Source organism: Triturus cristatus, chromosome 10, assembly GCF_964204655.1.
Source record: "Triturus cristatus chromosome 10, aTriCri1.1, whole genome shotgun sequence".
Classification (NCBI taxonomy): Eukaryota; Metazoa; Chordata; class Amphibia; order Caudata; family Salamandridae; genus Triturus; species Triturus cristatus.
The window spans coordinates 155,811,545-155,827,662 of record NC_140593.1 but is presented as its reverse complement, the minus strand read 5'-3'; the positions used below and the strand labels follow the sequence as shown (position 1 = coordinate 155,827,662).

Below are 16,118 nucleotides of genomic sequence, written 5' to 3'. Positions count from 1 at the left end.
GTGCGTCCATTGGGGCGTTGCCCCCCCGCACCCGCCCGCGCCCGCAGCTCCCTCGGTGTCTCTGAACTTAGTTTACTTAAGTTCAGAGATGCCGAGGGTGGGGAGAATTGACAATGCATGTCAGTCAGCATGACGTAGGACTGTGGCCGGTCCGGCGTCATGTTGACTGACATGCATTGTCAGACCAGGCAGCACTGTAGCACAAGTGCGCATGAGTGGGCATGGTGAGCTAATTTTTAGCCTGTGCCCAGTCATGCGCACTTGTGTTTTCACGGACTTGCGCATGCCCATTAGGAGCCCCTCGGTCTCCTAATGGGCAGGCGGCGGGCGAAGAGTAGGCTGTGCCCTCAGCTAATCCTGGCGCTGCAGCAGCGCCAAGATTGGCTGAGGGGTTGCCACTGCGGTGCTGACGTGCTGTTCCACTTTGAAGAGGGCAGAGATGCCAACGCGGACCAGGAGCAGAGGCGGTCAGGTAAGTTTTCCTCTTAATTTTAAATGTATTCTCCCGTGCGACCCCCCTCACCCCGCGCGTGACCCCCCCTTCGCGACCCCCCCTTCTCAACCTCCCCTTCGCAACCTCCCCTCGCGACCCCACCTTCGCAACCCCCCCCTCGCGACTGCTCATGTAATAAAAACCGGTCCTTTCGTTTATTTGCTTCCTTTGCAATCATTTTACGCCCCGCCACTTTCAAATGTCAAACCCCTGGTGAGGTTGGGTGCATGTGGGGGTGGTGTTGGCTGCAGTCAGGCCAACCCCCTCCGCACACTACCGAAGGCCGTGCATGGAAGTGGTTGTATTAACGTATGGTAATTATATGTTACTTAATGTTGAAAAAGCCATAGAAATTCACTAAAAAACCAAAAGGTACAGGGATGTTATAGTTAGATTAACGTTTTACCCACACAAAACCATAGAAATTGAGCTGTTATAGTTATACTTATCTGAAGAAACTATAACTCGTGCCGTTAAGTAACTTTAGGCCACAAGTTATAGTTTCTTAACAAAAGTATAACTATAACCTGTTTTGCTTGTAAAACTTTAGTGTGCTGTTTCCAACTCAACCAAAAGATTCAGATTCCATTGTTGTTCTTCATCCCCAGGCTTTTAAGTTGCAGGGTAAGTGCAAAGGCTGGATTGCAAAAGGACAATGAGCTTTTTACACGTCTCACTATCGATAGTACAAAGCGGACATTCGTCTTTTTCTGGTACCACTGTGTCTGAATCGTCAGTATATCACCTCTGGGTGGATTATGCTGTTCATGGAATTGTGCTATTAGGTGAAAAGAAATATAAACTTTCTGGTATTAAGGCTTATTCTACCAGGGGCAGTGTGGCCAATCTTGCTTTCTCTGAGAGGTGTCCCAATAGTGGATATGTATGAGCGTTTCCTCTGAATAGACACAAGTGAAAAAGGAATTCAGTAGTGGTACAGCACTGAGAGGAAGTGGGGAGGACAGAGGTGTAGAATCAATCAGATGATTGAGTCGAAACTGCAGGGGAAGAGGGAGGGCATTCTAAATCTGTGGAGTAAGATAGGAGAGTGCTCAAGTCTGGAACGTGCTGAGGAGATCCTGGATAGTACATGTAAGAGAGCAGATATGGACCAAAGATTGCAGGAGGGCAAATCATTACAGAAAAAGAGTGCCTGGGTTTAAAAAACAAGGTTGAACATTTTTATTCTACTTTACAGTTAAAACTAATTTTCAAAGCCAAGAGGTCTGATTTAATCTTGCCAGCACTTACAGTGTGTGTCTTTTGCTTTCTCACTCTAAGTGCGCCGGGTATGCCCAGACGTGGGTCCCGGGCTCACTGTGCCACTGGATTCAAGCTAGCCTGGCTGATGAGGGGTGATGCCCCGAAACCGGTCCCTTAATGCTTGTTTCTGGTCCAGGGAAGACATGATTTGGCAGTTCGGCCAGGACTGTTCCCATGAGGCACAGGGTTGAGACTGATTTGCATATGGCTAGGTTTAAACTGGGGTGGCATGATGAGCAAAAGAACAATGGATTTAAACCAGATCTCTTGACTGGGGATGAATGTTTGATTTGCTCAGCATTCCGTCCATCATCTGGGTGTCTTTTGCAACACTTAGTGTAAGCACATTAGAGTTCTGTCATGTTAAGGATTTTGAGAGCCCCAGAATATTTTGGGGGCTCATGTTTGGACCGACTTTGATTTTATTGCCCATTTTTTGCTAAGTTAGGCTAGCCTATGTGTTGCCTAACAACATTGAATGATATCTTAAAGGGTTTTTTAATATTATTTTTTATTTTTTTTATTGCAAAAAGAAGCAGCAGCATCTTTTTTCAAAAATGCATAATTCATATTGATATTTCATACAATCATTTATAATACATCAATAAATAATTAATAATCACCATTGGAACATCACTCAATTGATAATTTATATTAAGATTTCATCTAAATTACTCAAGATATTTAACTATATAGTTATAAACAGTTTTCCAATGCCACAAAAATTCATAGAAAATTATTCATGAGATATCTAAATATATAAACATAACCACATTATAAAAACTAACCTACTGGATATGTTAAAGGTTAAGATACAAAATACACAGGAGTGATCTAGAGAGAAAGTTCATTTTGCCAGGGGGACCCTTGAAAGGTGAGGGCCCTCGGCAATTTACCACGTCTTAACTCGTCTCTGCATTGGATGCAAGACACGTGTGAAGAGCTGGCAGATTGCTGAGAGGACTATAGCTGTGAAGTAGTCGCTCAGGCAGCTCAAAGCAAGTACTCCAGCAGAGGCGGGAGGATACACTCAAAAAGCCAATAGCAGTAGGTAGCAGATAAATACCGCAAAGGTCTGAGCCAATACGTGATTGCAAAATCTTTAGCTAGTGACTAAAACAGGCTGGTCGAAGGAAAGAGAGGACTTGAAACCCAAGTGTATTCTTAGCAATAGGTTTGTTTGAGAGTTCTGTCATCCCATATTTAATAACTGGCCACAGGCTCATTTTTACAAAACAATGGAGTCGATGGTTGAGGAATTTTTGGACAAGCAAGACTACAGGTTTTATTCTCCTTGCACTGGCAGCAAAACCGCCATGACGGGCCAGCTGCATTTTTAAATCAAGCTGGTTCATCTACTTCTAAAGGAGATGTGGGACCTCAAGTTAGACAGAGCGGACAGATTCTGATTTGTGGCAGAAGTTGCATTACCCACAGCTCTATTTGACCCTTCCTAAGTTTTATCTAATCAATATAGGCAGTGTCCAAAAATCTGTATTCAACACCTAGATTCATAAATGGTTTGCAATGACAGTTATTTACAGTTTGGTCTCATATTATTTGATATCCTATTTTTTTTAATAAACTTATAGTAAATAGTAGGCTCCCTTGAGGTAATCTTTGCTGACCCCAATTTAAATCTATATAAAGCAGGCCAGTAACTTGTGTGTGGTTTATACATCTCTTTTTGTCATCACTGCAGGAAGTTGTGGCCCACTGGATTGCGGAGAGTCGTATTGCAATTGAGCAGGCGCGACTGCTGACGCTGAAAGCTGCGAAGGCCATCGACATGGTGGGGAGTGCACGTGCTAAAAAAGAGGTATTATATGAGGCCCTAGGGGTTAAAGCCTTCTGTTAAGTATTGTTCCTGCTTTTTTCTTAACACAACTACAAGAGAGGTCTATTCCATGGCATAAGACACATTGTACTGTGTCATGCCTGGCTGATACTAGGACTGCTGCAGTTTGTGCCAGTGTCGTCTTTGGGGTGGTGGGGGTGTGACCTGAGTGTTGGCGGAGCGGCACGTGCTGTAGGGGTTGCGATGGTGGGAGATGGGGCAGGTACTGGTAGCAACACACTTGGTCTGCAAATTAGCACAAGCTTGTGCTACTTTCTTCAACACATCTCTCCTCTGATGGTTACTGACATGCTCCACCGTGGACTCCCCACCCTCTATGGATCTAATCCAGTCCCGGCAAAGGGAAGCCCCGCCCATCACCTCCCAGAGGCCGCCCAGCAGACTGACCGGAACCACTGCAGTGCCACTCAGCCTCAACTTTTTCTCTTGCTCCCTCGTGCCGCAGACGACCAACGGGGAGTGGTTCTGTTTGATGTTGATATTGTTAATGGCATTCAAGGTATGGGCTCAGGAGGAACAAGCAGGGTCAGACACTACTGGGAGCAGCCGGCGATGGGGATTCAGTGTCAAAATGAAGTGCGTGTGACTTTCGTCCCTAGCTAGGTCTTAGCTGGTGACGTTACCTGGTTTGGATAACATATTAAGGGGTCCTTTAGACGCATGCAGTATGAATGAAGCAGGCACTAGGTGTATTTGTCCCCATTATAGTCCTGTTGCCTTTTAGGAGCTGAGCTCCAGTTGCATTTGCTTCTGTTTTTTACACTGGCATTTCCCACCAGCTTTTAACTTCCAGTAACCACACATACAAGAATTATAAAGCACTGGTAAAGCCAATAGGTTGAACTTTGTTATGGGGTCAGATTGCCCAGACCCACATTGTTGGTGTGATGGACTGCCCCCCCCCCCCCAGCCCTGTCTCCCCTCTACCCACAGTGAAGCTGGCCTTCCTTGTTAAGCTCTTCCTTCACACCCCACATAATCCATGGCAGTATACACCATTGCACTGAGGTCACATGGTTATTTCCTCTACATGGTATATGAGACTTAAAAAAGAGCAATTTTTGTTTTAGTGTTTTCAAGTAGACACGTAGATGTTGAAGCAATATATATCGTATAAACACTGTAAACTGTGAAAATCCTGTCTTCGGTACAACACAAGTATTATGCTGCTAAATTCTCTGCCGAATGTTATTTCCTTTATGGTTGTCAAATCATAAATAAAGTAATATTTAACCCCCAAAAAACGTTGTTATCGCGTGCATATCAGGCGTGCCATAGAAGTGTGAAACCTATTGGCAGCACTGCGGATCAACTGCTGAGAAAACTATCTGAAAAATAGATGCTATTCGAAATAAAGCTACCTTTAAACAGCTGTCAGATGGCCTGTTGCTACTAACTCTTTAAAATGTACATAGAGAGGGTTTTGGCTCCAAAAGAAGAGAGTTTCTGTCGCACCTAATGCTGTTGACTGCTTGGTGTAGCTTTCCCCCCTTAGTGGAGCCCTTGCATTGCAATGCACGAGGGGCCATTTTACGTCTCTCACGGAAACTAACTCTTCAGATTAAATTCTCTCATGCAAGCAGTGTATACAGAAAGTAGTCTTTTTTCGTTGTATTTAGTTTTTTCAATTAAGCAGTCTTTCATAATATTGTAAACAAGACTCACATTTTACTTACAAGACTGCTCCATAAACACAGATAAACAAGCATTTGCAAAGCCAGTAGGTTAGCCTTTTTTTGTGTTTAAAAAGCTTTATTAAGTAAATAACAATTACATAGGAAAAGGTCATGAAAAACCAAAATATGAATAGTATAATAGATATAAAAACAGACAATAAGCAAAATAGAAAGCTGTTTTCATTTTTAGCAATAACAAAGGAAAAAAGACGGGCGAGAAGAAGAGGGGGGAAAAGAGAATTATATAATACAGTTCTATAATTAAAGAACATGAGATTATATTATAACCTTCTTACAATGCAATATAATAAGCTGATGAACTATTAAACTTATCGTAACTCATCTTATCTTATGCAATGCAAGAGGCAGACAAATAAACAAGTATAAGAAATATAATGACCAAAAAGTAAAAAAATATTGTAGAGAAAAAAACTGTGACCAAATGATGACTTATCAATCAATCAATCAATCAAACATTTGTCGAGCGCACTACATACCCGTGAGGGTCTCAAGACGCTGGGAGGGGCGCTACTGATCGAACAGCCAGGTCTTGAGTAGCCTCCTGAAGGTCAGCAGGTCTGTCTGTCGCAGGCTCAGTGGGAAGGTGTTCCAGGTCTTGGCGGCGAGGTGGGAGAAGGATCTCCCGCCGGTGGTAGTTCTTCGGATGCGCGGGACGCTGGCGAGTGCGAGGTCGGCGGAGCGGAGCTGGCGGTTGGGGATGTCAAGGTATGGAGGTAGAAAAGTTTCAGAACGATTACGTGATACAGGAGTTGAAATCTTAGTTAAATGGTTGGTTAATGATGACCAAAATAAATCCCTATTTACATGTGGCTTAACAAAAGAGGCAAATACAAGCTCTAATCTGTGGTAATGACAAACGTTGTTCCACCAGGAGTTCACTGAAAGTTTAGTTGAACATTTCCAATTAAGTGAGATCTGCTAGAAAGCTAAGGCTAACCTCAAGTCAAATAAACCTTTCTCATGCAAGGACAATCCCAACTAGTCTGATAAGCTACCCAAAAAGAGATTAATGTGTGATAAGGGAGATTGTAAGTTAAAGATAAAGAGTTGTTTCCAAACATTCTTCCAAAAGGAAGCGACAGCAGGGCAAGAAAAAAGGAGGTCCATCAGATTAGCCAGAGGAGATTGACAAGACCAGCAGGTTAAATCATTAGAGTGTGTAAATTTTGCTATGGATGCAGGTGTATAATATAATCTGTGATATATAAAGAACAAGGACTGAGTAGTGGAAGCAGATCTAGATAACTTCAAAGATCTACCCCATAGTTTGTTCCAAAAATCAATGGTCCAATCACAGCCCAAATCCGTTTCCCAGGCAGTTTCCAGCCTAGATTTAGAGCAAACCAGATCAGGAGAAAGAATAGATTTATAGATCAAGGAAGCTTTAGGAAATGTAGTTAATACTTTAAGTAGTGGATCTACTATGGAAAGAGGATCAGTAGAGGGTAGAGAATAAAAAACATCTAAAATTAAAGTCATAAGAGTAGAACATTTGTACCAGAAGAATCAAGGGCATTTAAAGGTGTTTTGAAATTGGGGGAATGAACATGGAGATAAACCATCAAATAAGTCCCGAACCCATATAATCTCCTTAAGCCTCCAGGATTTCCCAAAAAGGGGTCTGCTATTGAGGGTAATAAGGTTGTTGTACCAAAGGGGAGATTGAAGGATAGAATTCCTAGAGAGAGATTCCAACTGAAAAAGAGGTTTTAGTAATGAACAAGCATGTTTAAATAACGGAAAAGAAGTAATGGTAGTCTTTGATGAGAAAGCAAGGACTTCCTTTAAAGAAAAGGGTGCAAGTAAGAATCGTTCAATATTAACCCATAAAGGTGTAAAGGGGGAGATTTTGGAAAGGAGCCATTTAAAAGCAGATCGAAAACAGAAGGCCTTATGATACAATCGAATATCAGGAAAGTTCACTCCCCCCATAGATTTAGGTTTACGAAGGTAAGTCAAGGCAAGTCTAGATTTTTTATTGTTCCATAAGAATTTAGAAAGAAGGGAGTCAATATTTTTAAAATAGACATTTGGGATATGGACGGGAATCATAGAAAAAATATATAATAAAATAGGAGTAATCATCATTTTAATAGAATTAAGCCGTCCCCACCAAGAAAGAAAGCGAGGGTTCCAGGAGGAGAGAAGTTTAGAGATACGATCCAACACATCCTTCATGTTGATTTTAACAGAATCTAATATGGAGTTATTGAACCAAATACCTAGGTATTTGATTTTTGAACTATTCCAACGGCAACCAGTAGACTCAAAGTGCTGTTTAAAACAAAATTTAGTGATAGGAAGAATTTCCGTCTTGCCCGAGTTGATCTTATCACCTGACACAAGGAAAAATCTGAGATTTCTTGCAAAAGAGGAGGGATAGAAGTTTCGGGATGAGATATGAAGAGTAATATATCATCCACATAGGCAGATCATTTCAAATGTTGATCACCATATGAAAAGCCAGAGATGGATGAATTCTGGCAGATATGCGATAAGAAGGGTTCAAGAGATAGGATAAAAAGAAGGGGCGAAAGGGGACAGCCTTGACGGACACCACGATTTAAGGAAAAAGAATGAGAAACAAGACCATTGACTGCTACGAAAGCTTTAGGGGCTGAATATAATAAAGATACCAAAGAAATGAATTTGGGACCAAAACCATGCCAGTGGAGAGCTTTAAATAAGAAGGACCAATTAACTCTATTGAAAGCCTTCTCTGCATCGATAGAGACTACAGCAAGAGGATACGATAGCGAAGAGGCCTTATTTAAAATGTTAAAAAATAAGCGAGAGTTAGCAGATGTTAACCTACCTTTAACAAAACCACATTGCTCCAAACCAATTAGTTTCGGTAAAAGATGCTCAAGACGTATTACGAGCAGTTTGGCAAAGATTTTATAATCTATGTTTACAAGGGATATCGGGCGATAATTTTTACACTGTTTGGGATAGCGGACATCTTTATTGATTAAGCAGATTGTAGCATCTAAGAAAGTACCCTGTGCCTTACAAGTATTGTGAAAAAATTGAAAGAGTTGTAAAAGTTTGGGAAAAATAAGATGAGAGAAATGAAGAAAAAATTCTACCGTAAACCCATCAGGTCTGGGTTTTTTATTTTTCTTAAGAAGAATTAGGGATTGAGATATTTCGTGGATGGACAGATCAGACTCTAGAGAGCTAAAGTCAAGGTCTATATGGGGTGAAGGTGGAACATGAGTAAGTCAATAGAAGAGGAAAGTGGAGAGGATTCTGGGGAATATACTATTTTGTAGAACTCCATGAATTCATTTAAAATGTCTTGGTCTTTCCCATCTGATGAATGAATAGAGTCTATCAAAACACGTTCTTTTCGGGATTGAAGATAATTTGCCAGCAGTTTGCCAACTTTATTGCGTCCACCTGAATACTGAACGCTCGTTCGGAGTAAAACAGAAGAGGCATTATCAGTAGTTGTTTTATTAAAGTCAAGTTTAGCACAAATAAGCTCCTGTATGGAAGAGGTAGAAGAGGATGTGTAAAAAAGATGTTCCAAGCGTTTAATATTAGCTAGCAAAATATTTTGCTGATTAAGAAAATGTTTCTTTTTCTTGGATACAAAATCGATGATAAAGCCAAGGGCTGTAGCCTTAAATGTATCCCAAAGCAATGAAGGAAAGCTATGAGAAGAAGAATTCAGAGAGAAACATTATTCTGTAAAGGCAATGAAAGAAGAAGGGAAAAATGAATACTGCAGAAGGGAGTTATTAAACCTTCATCTAGAAGATTTGGGATGTGAGGTGACCAAGTCAAAATCAGCAACTGGGGCATGATCAGAAGTAACAATGGGTTCAACTGAGGAGGAAATTGGGTCTGTGTTAAGGCAGGAGAGAGAAATATATAGTCCAATCATGACAGAGTGCCATGTGGAGGAGAGAAAAAACTAAATTCTGAGTTGTCAGGGTTACAGAGCCTTCATGCATCTACGAGATGAGTCTGAGATACTGTATCTTGAAATTGTTTATAGGTCTTGTGGGGAATGAAACAGACTTGGGATTGTCGATCAATGAAAGGGTCCATAGCTTGGTTGCAGTCACCTCCTAAAATGAAAAAATAAATAATAATCTTTATGTTGAATGCACTATTTTGTGATATTAGGCCAAAAAGAAGAATCCGGTTGGGTTGGACCGTGAATATTAAAAACTGTAAGAGAAATATTAAATTAATAAGCAACTTAACTAATAACCATCTACCATCTGAATCAGTTTCCTTGGAAAGAACAGAATTTATCAAACATTTATGAACAAGAATAATTACCCCCTTTTTCTTTGTGTTCGTAGGGGATACTAACACCAAACCCACCCACTGCTTTTTAAGCTTCAGAGCTTCTAACTCTGTCAAATGAGTCTCTTACAATAAGGCTAAGTCAGGATTATATGTAGCAAGGTGGGATGATATTCTCTGCCTCTTAAAGGGATTAATAAAACCTTTTACATTCCATGAAATAACTATGAATGTAAATAAAATGAATTAAATATAAAACCACACAATTAATAATAATTCAAAGTAATAGAAAGAAAAAAGAAGGATGTAAAGTAGAGTCTCCATTGAAAAATAAAAAAGAAAAGGAAGAGTGCGAGAAAAAGACCAAAAATAGAAGGCAATGAAACTGACATTGATAAAGGAGTATAGTAGGAGCAGAAGGCAAAGCCAAAAAAGTGGAGTAGGATAAATATAGAGACAATTTATGAAGAATACTATGACTGTCAATAGTGGCGGAAAAGAATAAGAAAAATAAATAAATGTGAGATGAAGAATAGACTGGAGCATATATTGGGGGAGAAAAGAGAAGAAGGAAAGAAAAGAGAAGAAAAAGAAAGAGGAAAAAAGATAACCAGAGAGGATAGTACATGTCAAAAAGACGACTGTAATACGTACCGTATAAGGGGCGATGAGGGCAACAATAGGGAGTGGTGACAACAAATGAAGACAGCACAACCGACAAGGGAGAAGGCATCACGCCGGGACGCCAAGACGAGAAAGGGGGAAACAAGCAACTGGATTCCAACAGGTCTACAAAGGAATTGACAAAGGAAACCGGTGAGAAAAATTAAAAATTAGCCGGCAACCTGTAAAGGAAGCAAATATTAGTAAAACAGATAGCAGGATCTAACATTACAGTCAAGTAATAGTAGAAGGATCCAGGAATCTCCATTGAGGAAGTAGAGTGCGAATGAATACATTTCCTCAGGTCTGAAGGATCTTCAAAGGTGGACGTGTTGTTCTGAAAGGTCACCTTAAAGAGACCAGGATAAAAGAGTCCATATCTTGCACCAAGGGCCCTCAGTGTGGGTCGTAGATCGAGGAAGTCCTTCTGTCGTTTAGCCGTTGCATTAGAAACATCTTGAGAGATAAACAAGTTGGCACCAGACCAAACAAGACTTTTTTTTGGACTTAGCTGCATTTAGTACTTGGATGAGGTCTGTAAACTGCAGGAAAAGGAGGATCACTCCACGAGGTTTTGATGGAGCCGACGTCTAAGAGAGACGAGGGCCTAATCTATGAGCACGCTGAATGTTCAAATTAGTAGGAGGAAGATCTAGAATCTTGGGAAAAAAGGAGGTGAAAAAGGTGACAGGGTCATTTCCTTCATACAAACAAAGATTGTTCCATCTATTTCTATTTTCAAAGTCTTCTACTGACTTTTTGAGCAGTGAAATATCTTTTTCCAATGTCGCTATTTTAACAGCAGCATCCTGAACGTCACTGATATGTTGTTCCACCAAGGAGAGCCTAGATTCCATGGAAGACCACTTGTTATCCATCACTTACAATCGAGTGTTAGTCTCCTCAATGAATGGGCGTAGCGCACATATCTCCTCCAAAATAGTATATAATGACACAGGAGCCAGAGGTTTAGGAGGAGAAGGTGGGTCTTGTTTAAGGCTTTTGGTAGCTGTAGGCATTGTCTGCTTCTTGGAGGTTGACAAGGGCAGAGGTAGTGACCGAGAGGAAGAAGATTGAGCCATCTCTACTGCAGAGAGCGAACGGTTCAAGGGAGGAGCAGTAAGCAAGGAGTCAGTTGTAGAGAGCTTAGTAATTTTACTTCTATTTGTGTGCAGTAGGTTTTTACTCTGCCCATGGAACACGTTGAAAATCTTGAGAAAAATGCAGAGAAGAAAAAGGATACAGCCAACAGAAAAAAATATATCGCCTTCCCCAGCCTCACAATGCCAAGGGTAGACAAGATATGTCCAATTAATGAGGATTGAGGTGAGGAGTATGAAGAGCGTACCACAAAGATTTTACTTCTGAGGAGAACAAAGTCCTGGAGCACAATATGGCGGCTGGATCACAGGCTTAGCATTCAGGACTTCAGAAAGTAAGATAAGTATCCTCAAGAAGCAAAAAATAATTGCCAAACAAAGCAGGGCATGCTCCACTCGTAATACATGCCAGTTTCCAGGTGAATTAATGACTTGTAATTGAGAATAATAGAATTTAACTTCTGCCCATAGATAAAGGATGGAAAATGTTATGAAAGTTCCACAGATAACATTCCCAGTCTCTCAGTGCCAACATTTAACAAAATAAATTCAATAAATGTAGAGAGAGTTGGGAAGTAAGAGAAATGCACCACATATAACTCACTACTGAAGAGAGAAAAATTCTAGAACCCAAAATGGCGGCCGCAGTACAGGTCCATCCTTCAGTGTGCCAAAAATCCAGAAAAAGTCCCTCAAAGGGCACAGAAACGTTGTTGAGCAGTGCAGGGCATGTTCCGCCGTTGAAAACTGCCTGTTTCCAAGTTCATTAGTGTCTTGGAAGCCGCATGAGCGTATCGGCGTTCGGATGAGACACGGAGCTCCACTAGGTGGCGACCACCTTGAGCACTGCCGCGCGCGCCTCTGTAGGTCAGCCTTTAATATGCTAAAAAAGCCATGCATACATTTTGTTTGAATACGTTCACACATTAAAAGCCGATGTATTGTCTTTTCAGTGATTGTTTCTGTAGCATCCATTTTACAGGTGCTTTTGAAAGTTCTCGCTCCCCAGTACTCCAAGTTTTTGCTTCTAGAATAATCCATCATGTATTTCACTGCAGGGTGAAGGACACACCTAAACACACCTAAACAGCAAATCGAACCCAGTCACAGTAGAACACTCCTGTGGGCTGATCAGAGATGTAACTGACAATGTCTTAGGCCAAGGCTGAAGGTTCCTGAGCAAAAGAAGTCAATCTCTGAAGTTGCCAACCCAAAGCCCTTAAAAGTAAGTGTTGAACAAAAGTTTTTCACCATGAATAAGGCAAGTACCATACACGTCCAATCATAAAAAGACCCATGCACAAAACGGATGCAAAAACACATTTTGCCTGCATTACTTTTTAAGACTGATGTTTAAATCAGCCGCACAGTCACACCTGATGTCCACCTCACATGTTATTTGAGCCAGGGTACCTTTGGTCTTGGTTTATCAGTATGGTATAACTGACTTAGACATTAAACCTCCCTATAAAATACCAGGATGCAGAATGAACCCTTCATGTGAGTACTGGTCATCAGGAAGTACAGGTCAAAAAAAGCCTTATGCAACACTGAGCTAATCTGCAGGTCCATGCGTGATATATGCTGTTGAATGATAGTCCCTCTTTAGAGTACAAACCAGTGGTCATTTGGATACAGCAAAAGTCAGCATGAAGGTCGATAAAGAAAATGCACGCAAGCCTTGAACATCCATGATCGAAGGCTAACGGTCCGCCATTTGTTTCTAAAGATATGTGAATGCTGGAAAAGAAGCATAAGGCCCATCTTTGAATACTTTATGGACAACACTGAATTATTGTTCACTCCTACTGGGAGAAATAATTGGGTTCTTTAGGGCTAAAACTTCTGATTGTCTGAGCGGTATCACTCCACTGATCATTCTTTGCTGGTCACAGAGCAGATCGGCTGGCTTCAGTTGTGTCTGATGTGAACGACTGAGCTGCCAGAAGCTTGGCAGACCAGACCCGCGTAATAAAAGTTGCATTATTGAATAACGTATAACTCACAGTGTAACTCTCAGATCCATCTGTGCAGATGAAAGATCAGTCAGGTTACCGTGCAGTTGTGTGTGATATTTGTCTTAGCCTCTTGAGCTCAATTCCTGATAAGTCTAAAACAATGCTTACAATACTTAAATGCATATTGACAGCTGCAGCTGAAGAGCCTCCTGTGGACTAGGCATGATACCCATGCTCGTCAGTGTCCTTCCCACAACACTTTGTGATCCATTTTGACTCTTCACTAAGGAATGTTACTTTCTAATTAACCCCTTTGTAGCAACAATAATACAAAATGTAAAAAGTGATTCATTAGGGATCTAGAGTTTCTGAAAATGAATACAACAAAGAAACAAAGGTCTTTCTTAAATTGTCATCTTTAGAATTTAGAAGGACCCGTAACTGGAAATTCATTACTTACAAGAAGATGATCTTGGCCACCAAGGCATTTTAACATCCAGGCCTCATATCTGAATCCGGTGCTTCAAAATATGTTTTCAAAATTCTCAGCAGTTTAGAGCGTGTTTCTGTGATGCCCTGGCTGTAGATATCACCATGTATTGGTTAATAACGTAAAGGTCTCTTTTAGTGACTAAATTCTAATAACAGCCATTTATGAGCCACAGAGGAGACTAAATCAGTACCTGAGATATTTAGAGAGGAGCAATGTTTTTGGAATACAAGGCAGAGGTCTCGTCGAGCTGCAGAAAGTCACAGTTTTATTTTCTCTAAATCAATGAAGGTGAATATTCCAATCTGATACCTTGGCACACTCCGCCATAGTTGTGTTCTCAGGGCATTAGCCGTGTTCTCCTTTTCTCAATGTCTTGTTACAATGCTCCACTGTGTCAGACTCACCTGTGTCTTATTGGTCTACTGCCCTGCTTAAAAACTCATTTTGGCCTTTTGGTGTTGATTTCTGACTGTGGCCATCTATTTTCCTCTTGTCCAGATGCACTACCTCGCCTTGTGGTATATTGAAAATGCCGAAGACGCTCTGTCATGGTACCATCTTTCTTCTGTTAGAAGTGCACATGTGACCTATCGACCTATCGTGTTATAATTTTATCGCACTTTTGGAACATCTTTTTGGCCTTTGACGCTTGATGAATGGCCTCTTCTCCATTTGATCATTTGATTGGTGCAGTTTTGTTTGCGGACCAGGAACGATGTGTCCCCCTGGATAATTCCCAGATGCGATGCCAGGAACCCCGTGTTTTTCTAGTGGTTTCTGTTTTATTTTCTCTGACCCCTTTACAATGTTATTGAGGAATTGAAGATCTGTTTTTTCGCTATCATTTTTTTTTGTGTTGGGGCCTGATAAAGTTGTAAAGAAAATTAGGGTGCTCTACCGAAACGCAAGTGGACTTCTTTTAAATTTACCTTCTGTTGGTGGCCACATGAGGCGAAAGGAACATTTTCTGCCTTCTTGTTGCATGGACTATGTGTCTGCAGCAGAAACCTTGTTTTTAACCAATGACTTAATGGTTGAGTTGGAGTAACTTTGTCCTGTTTGGGGAAAAGCTGATTTTAATGTATTATGTTCAGAATATATGCATGGTTTGTGATCAACTGTTTTCTGGGTTTACAATAAATAACGGACTTATTCAGTAATTAGTTTGGAGTAAATAAAATGGTGCTTTGAGGAAGGTTATCATTCTCATTATGGATTAATTGATTGGGCCTAGAAGAGTTGTAGTTTGTTCTTTAGATACTCATTTTGGATTCAAACACATTTTTCAGCTTCTGTTTGATATGTAATATAATGTCGCTGTCACAAAATCTTCTAGAAAGTAACCACTTTCACTTGAATGCCTCTCCAGAATTGAATCAGAGCCTGATATGTCAGCACCAAGGCGTTTTTCTCCATCATGTTACTGAGACCATCTTAATAAATGTGCACAGTAGCTCATTTGAGGTCCTAGTCCAGGGAGTAGCATAATGTTGTTTCTGCTCAATCTGTCCAAACATCAACCATTTGATCTTTTCATCAGTGCTAGTTGCGGGGGTTGGAGTTTCAAACTAAACCAACAAATGGTTTGCCTCCATTTTTGGCCCTATGTGTAGAATGTGCAGCCTTGCGGTATTTCAATTTGATGGATCGCCAGTTCCATATGTTGTCGATAAGGGCACATGCATCTGTTTTCTTCTGTTGAATATTTACACGATATCTCTTCACAAACCTCTCCTTAATTAGGGAATTACGTTTCAGCTAGAGAAGAGGTCTCCAAAATGAGGGGTGAGGGGGGGGGCTTGAGGGTGCTTAATTGATCACAGGACGGCGCCGGGCAATGACCAAGAGAAGCATTATGCTGATAAAACTGCTTTGACCAGAATAGTATGTTTGGCAATCATGTATTTGATTCCATTTTTAAAAGGAATAACTAAATGTATCTGCAATTTTTAAATATGTTTAGACACTTTTAAACATTGCCAATTTAATAGAATATTTGTGGAAACTTCTGGCGGGGCCCGATTTGTTTGTTTTTTTACACACGGGGGGTGGGGGGGTATTAAGTTTGAAAAACCACTGATGTAGAGTCTTTACGCATACTGGCTTATTCACTTTAGACGTCAACCAACTTCAAAATATCTGTCCAGAGTAAGATGAAGACTAAGTAGCTGAGCGCAAATAATGCAAACATAGAGGGCCCTATTTAGAGTTCACGTGGCAGATCTTCTGCCCGCTGCATTATAGCCTGTGGCAATTGTGATACAGTGGACGGGATTTCCACCACATTTTGAGGGAGTTTTTACTCCGCTCCACTTGTCGCAAATGCCTGC

The 16,118-nt window shown here is 40.9% G+C and overlaps 1 protein-coding gene across 1 annotated transcript in view; it reads left to right on the top strand.

Moving 5' to 3' along the window:
• The window catches only part of ACAD11 (acyl-CoA dehydrogenase family member 11), a 366,306-nt gene that overhangs the window by 329,799 nt on the left and 20,389 nt on the right, over nt 1-16,118 (top strand). The window contains exon 18 of the mRNA XM_085630689.1: nt 3,459-3,575. Within this exon, the coding sequence (XP_085486815.1) occupies nt 3,459-3,575 (117 nt within the window). The remainder of the gene's footprint in view (nt 1-3,458; nt 3,576-16,118) is intronic.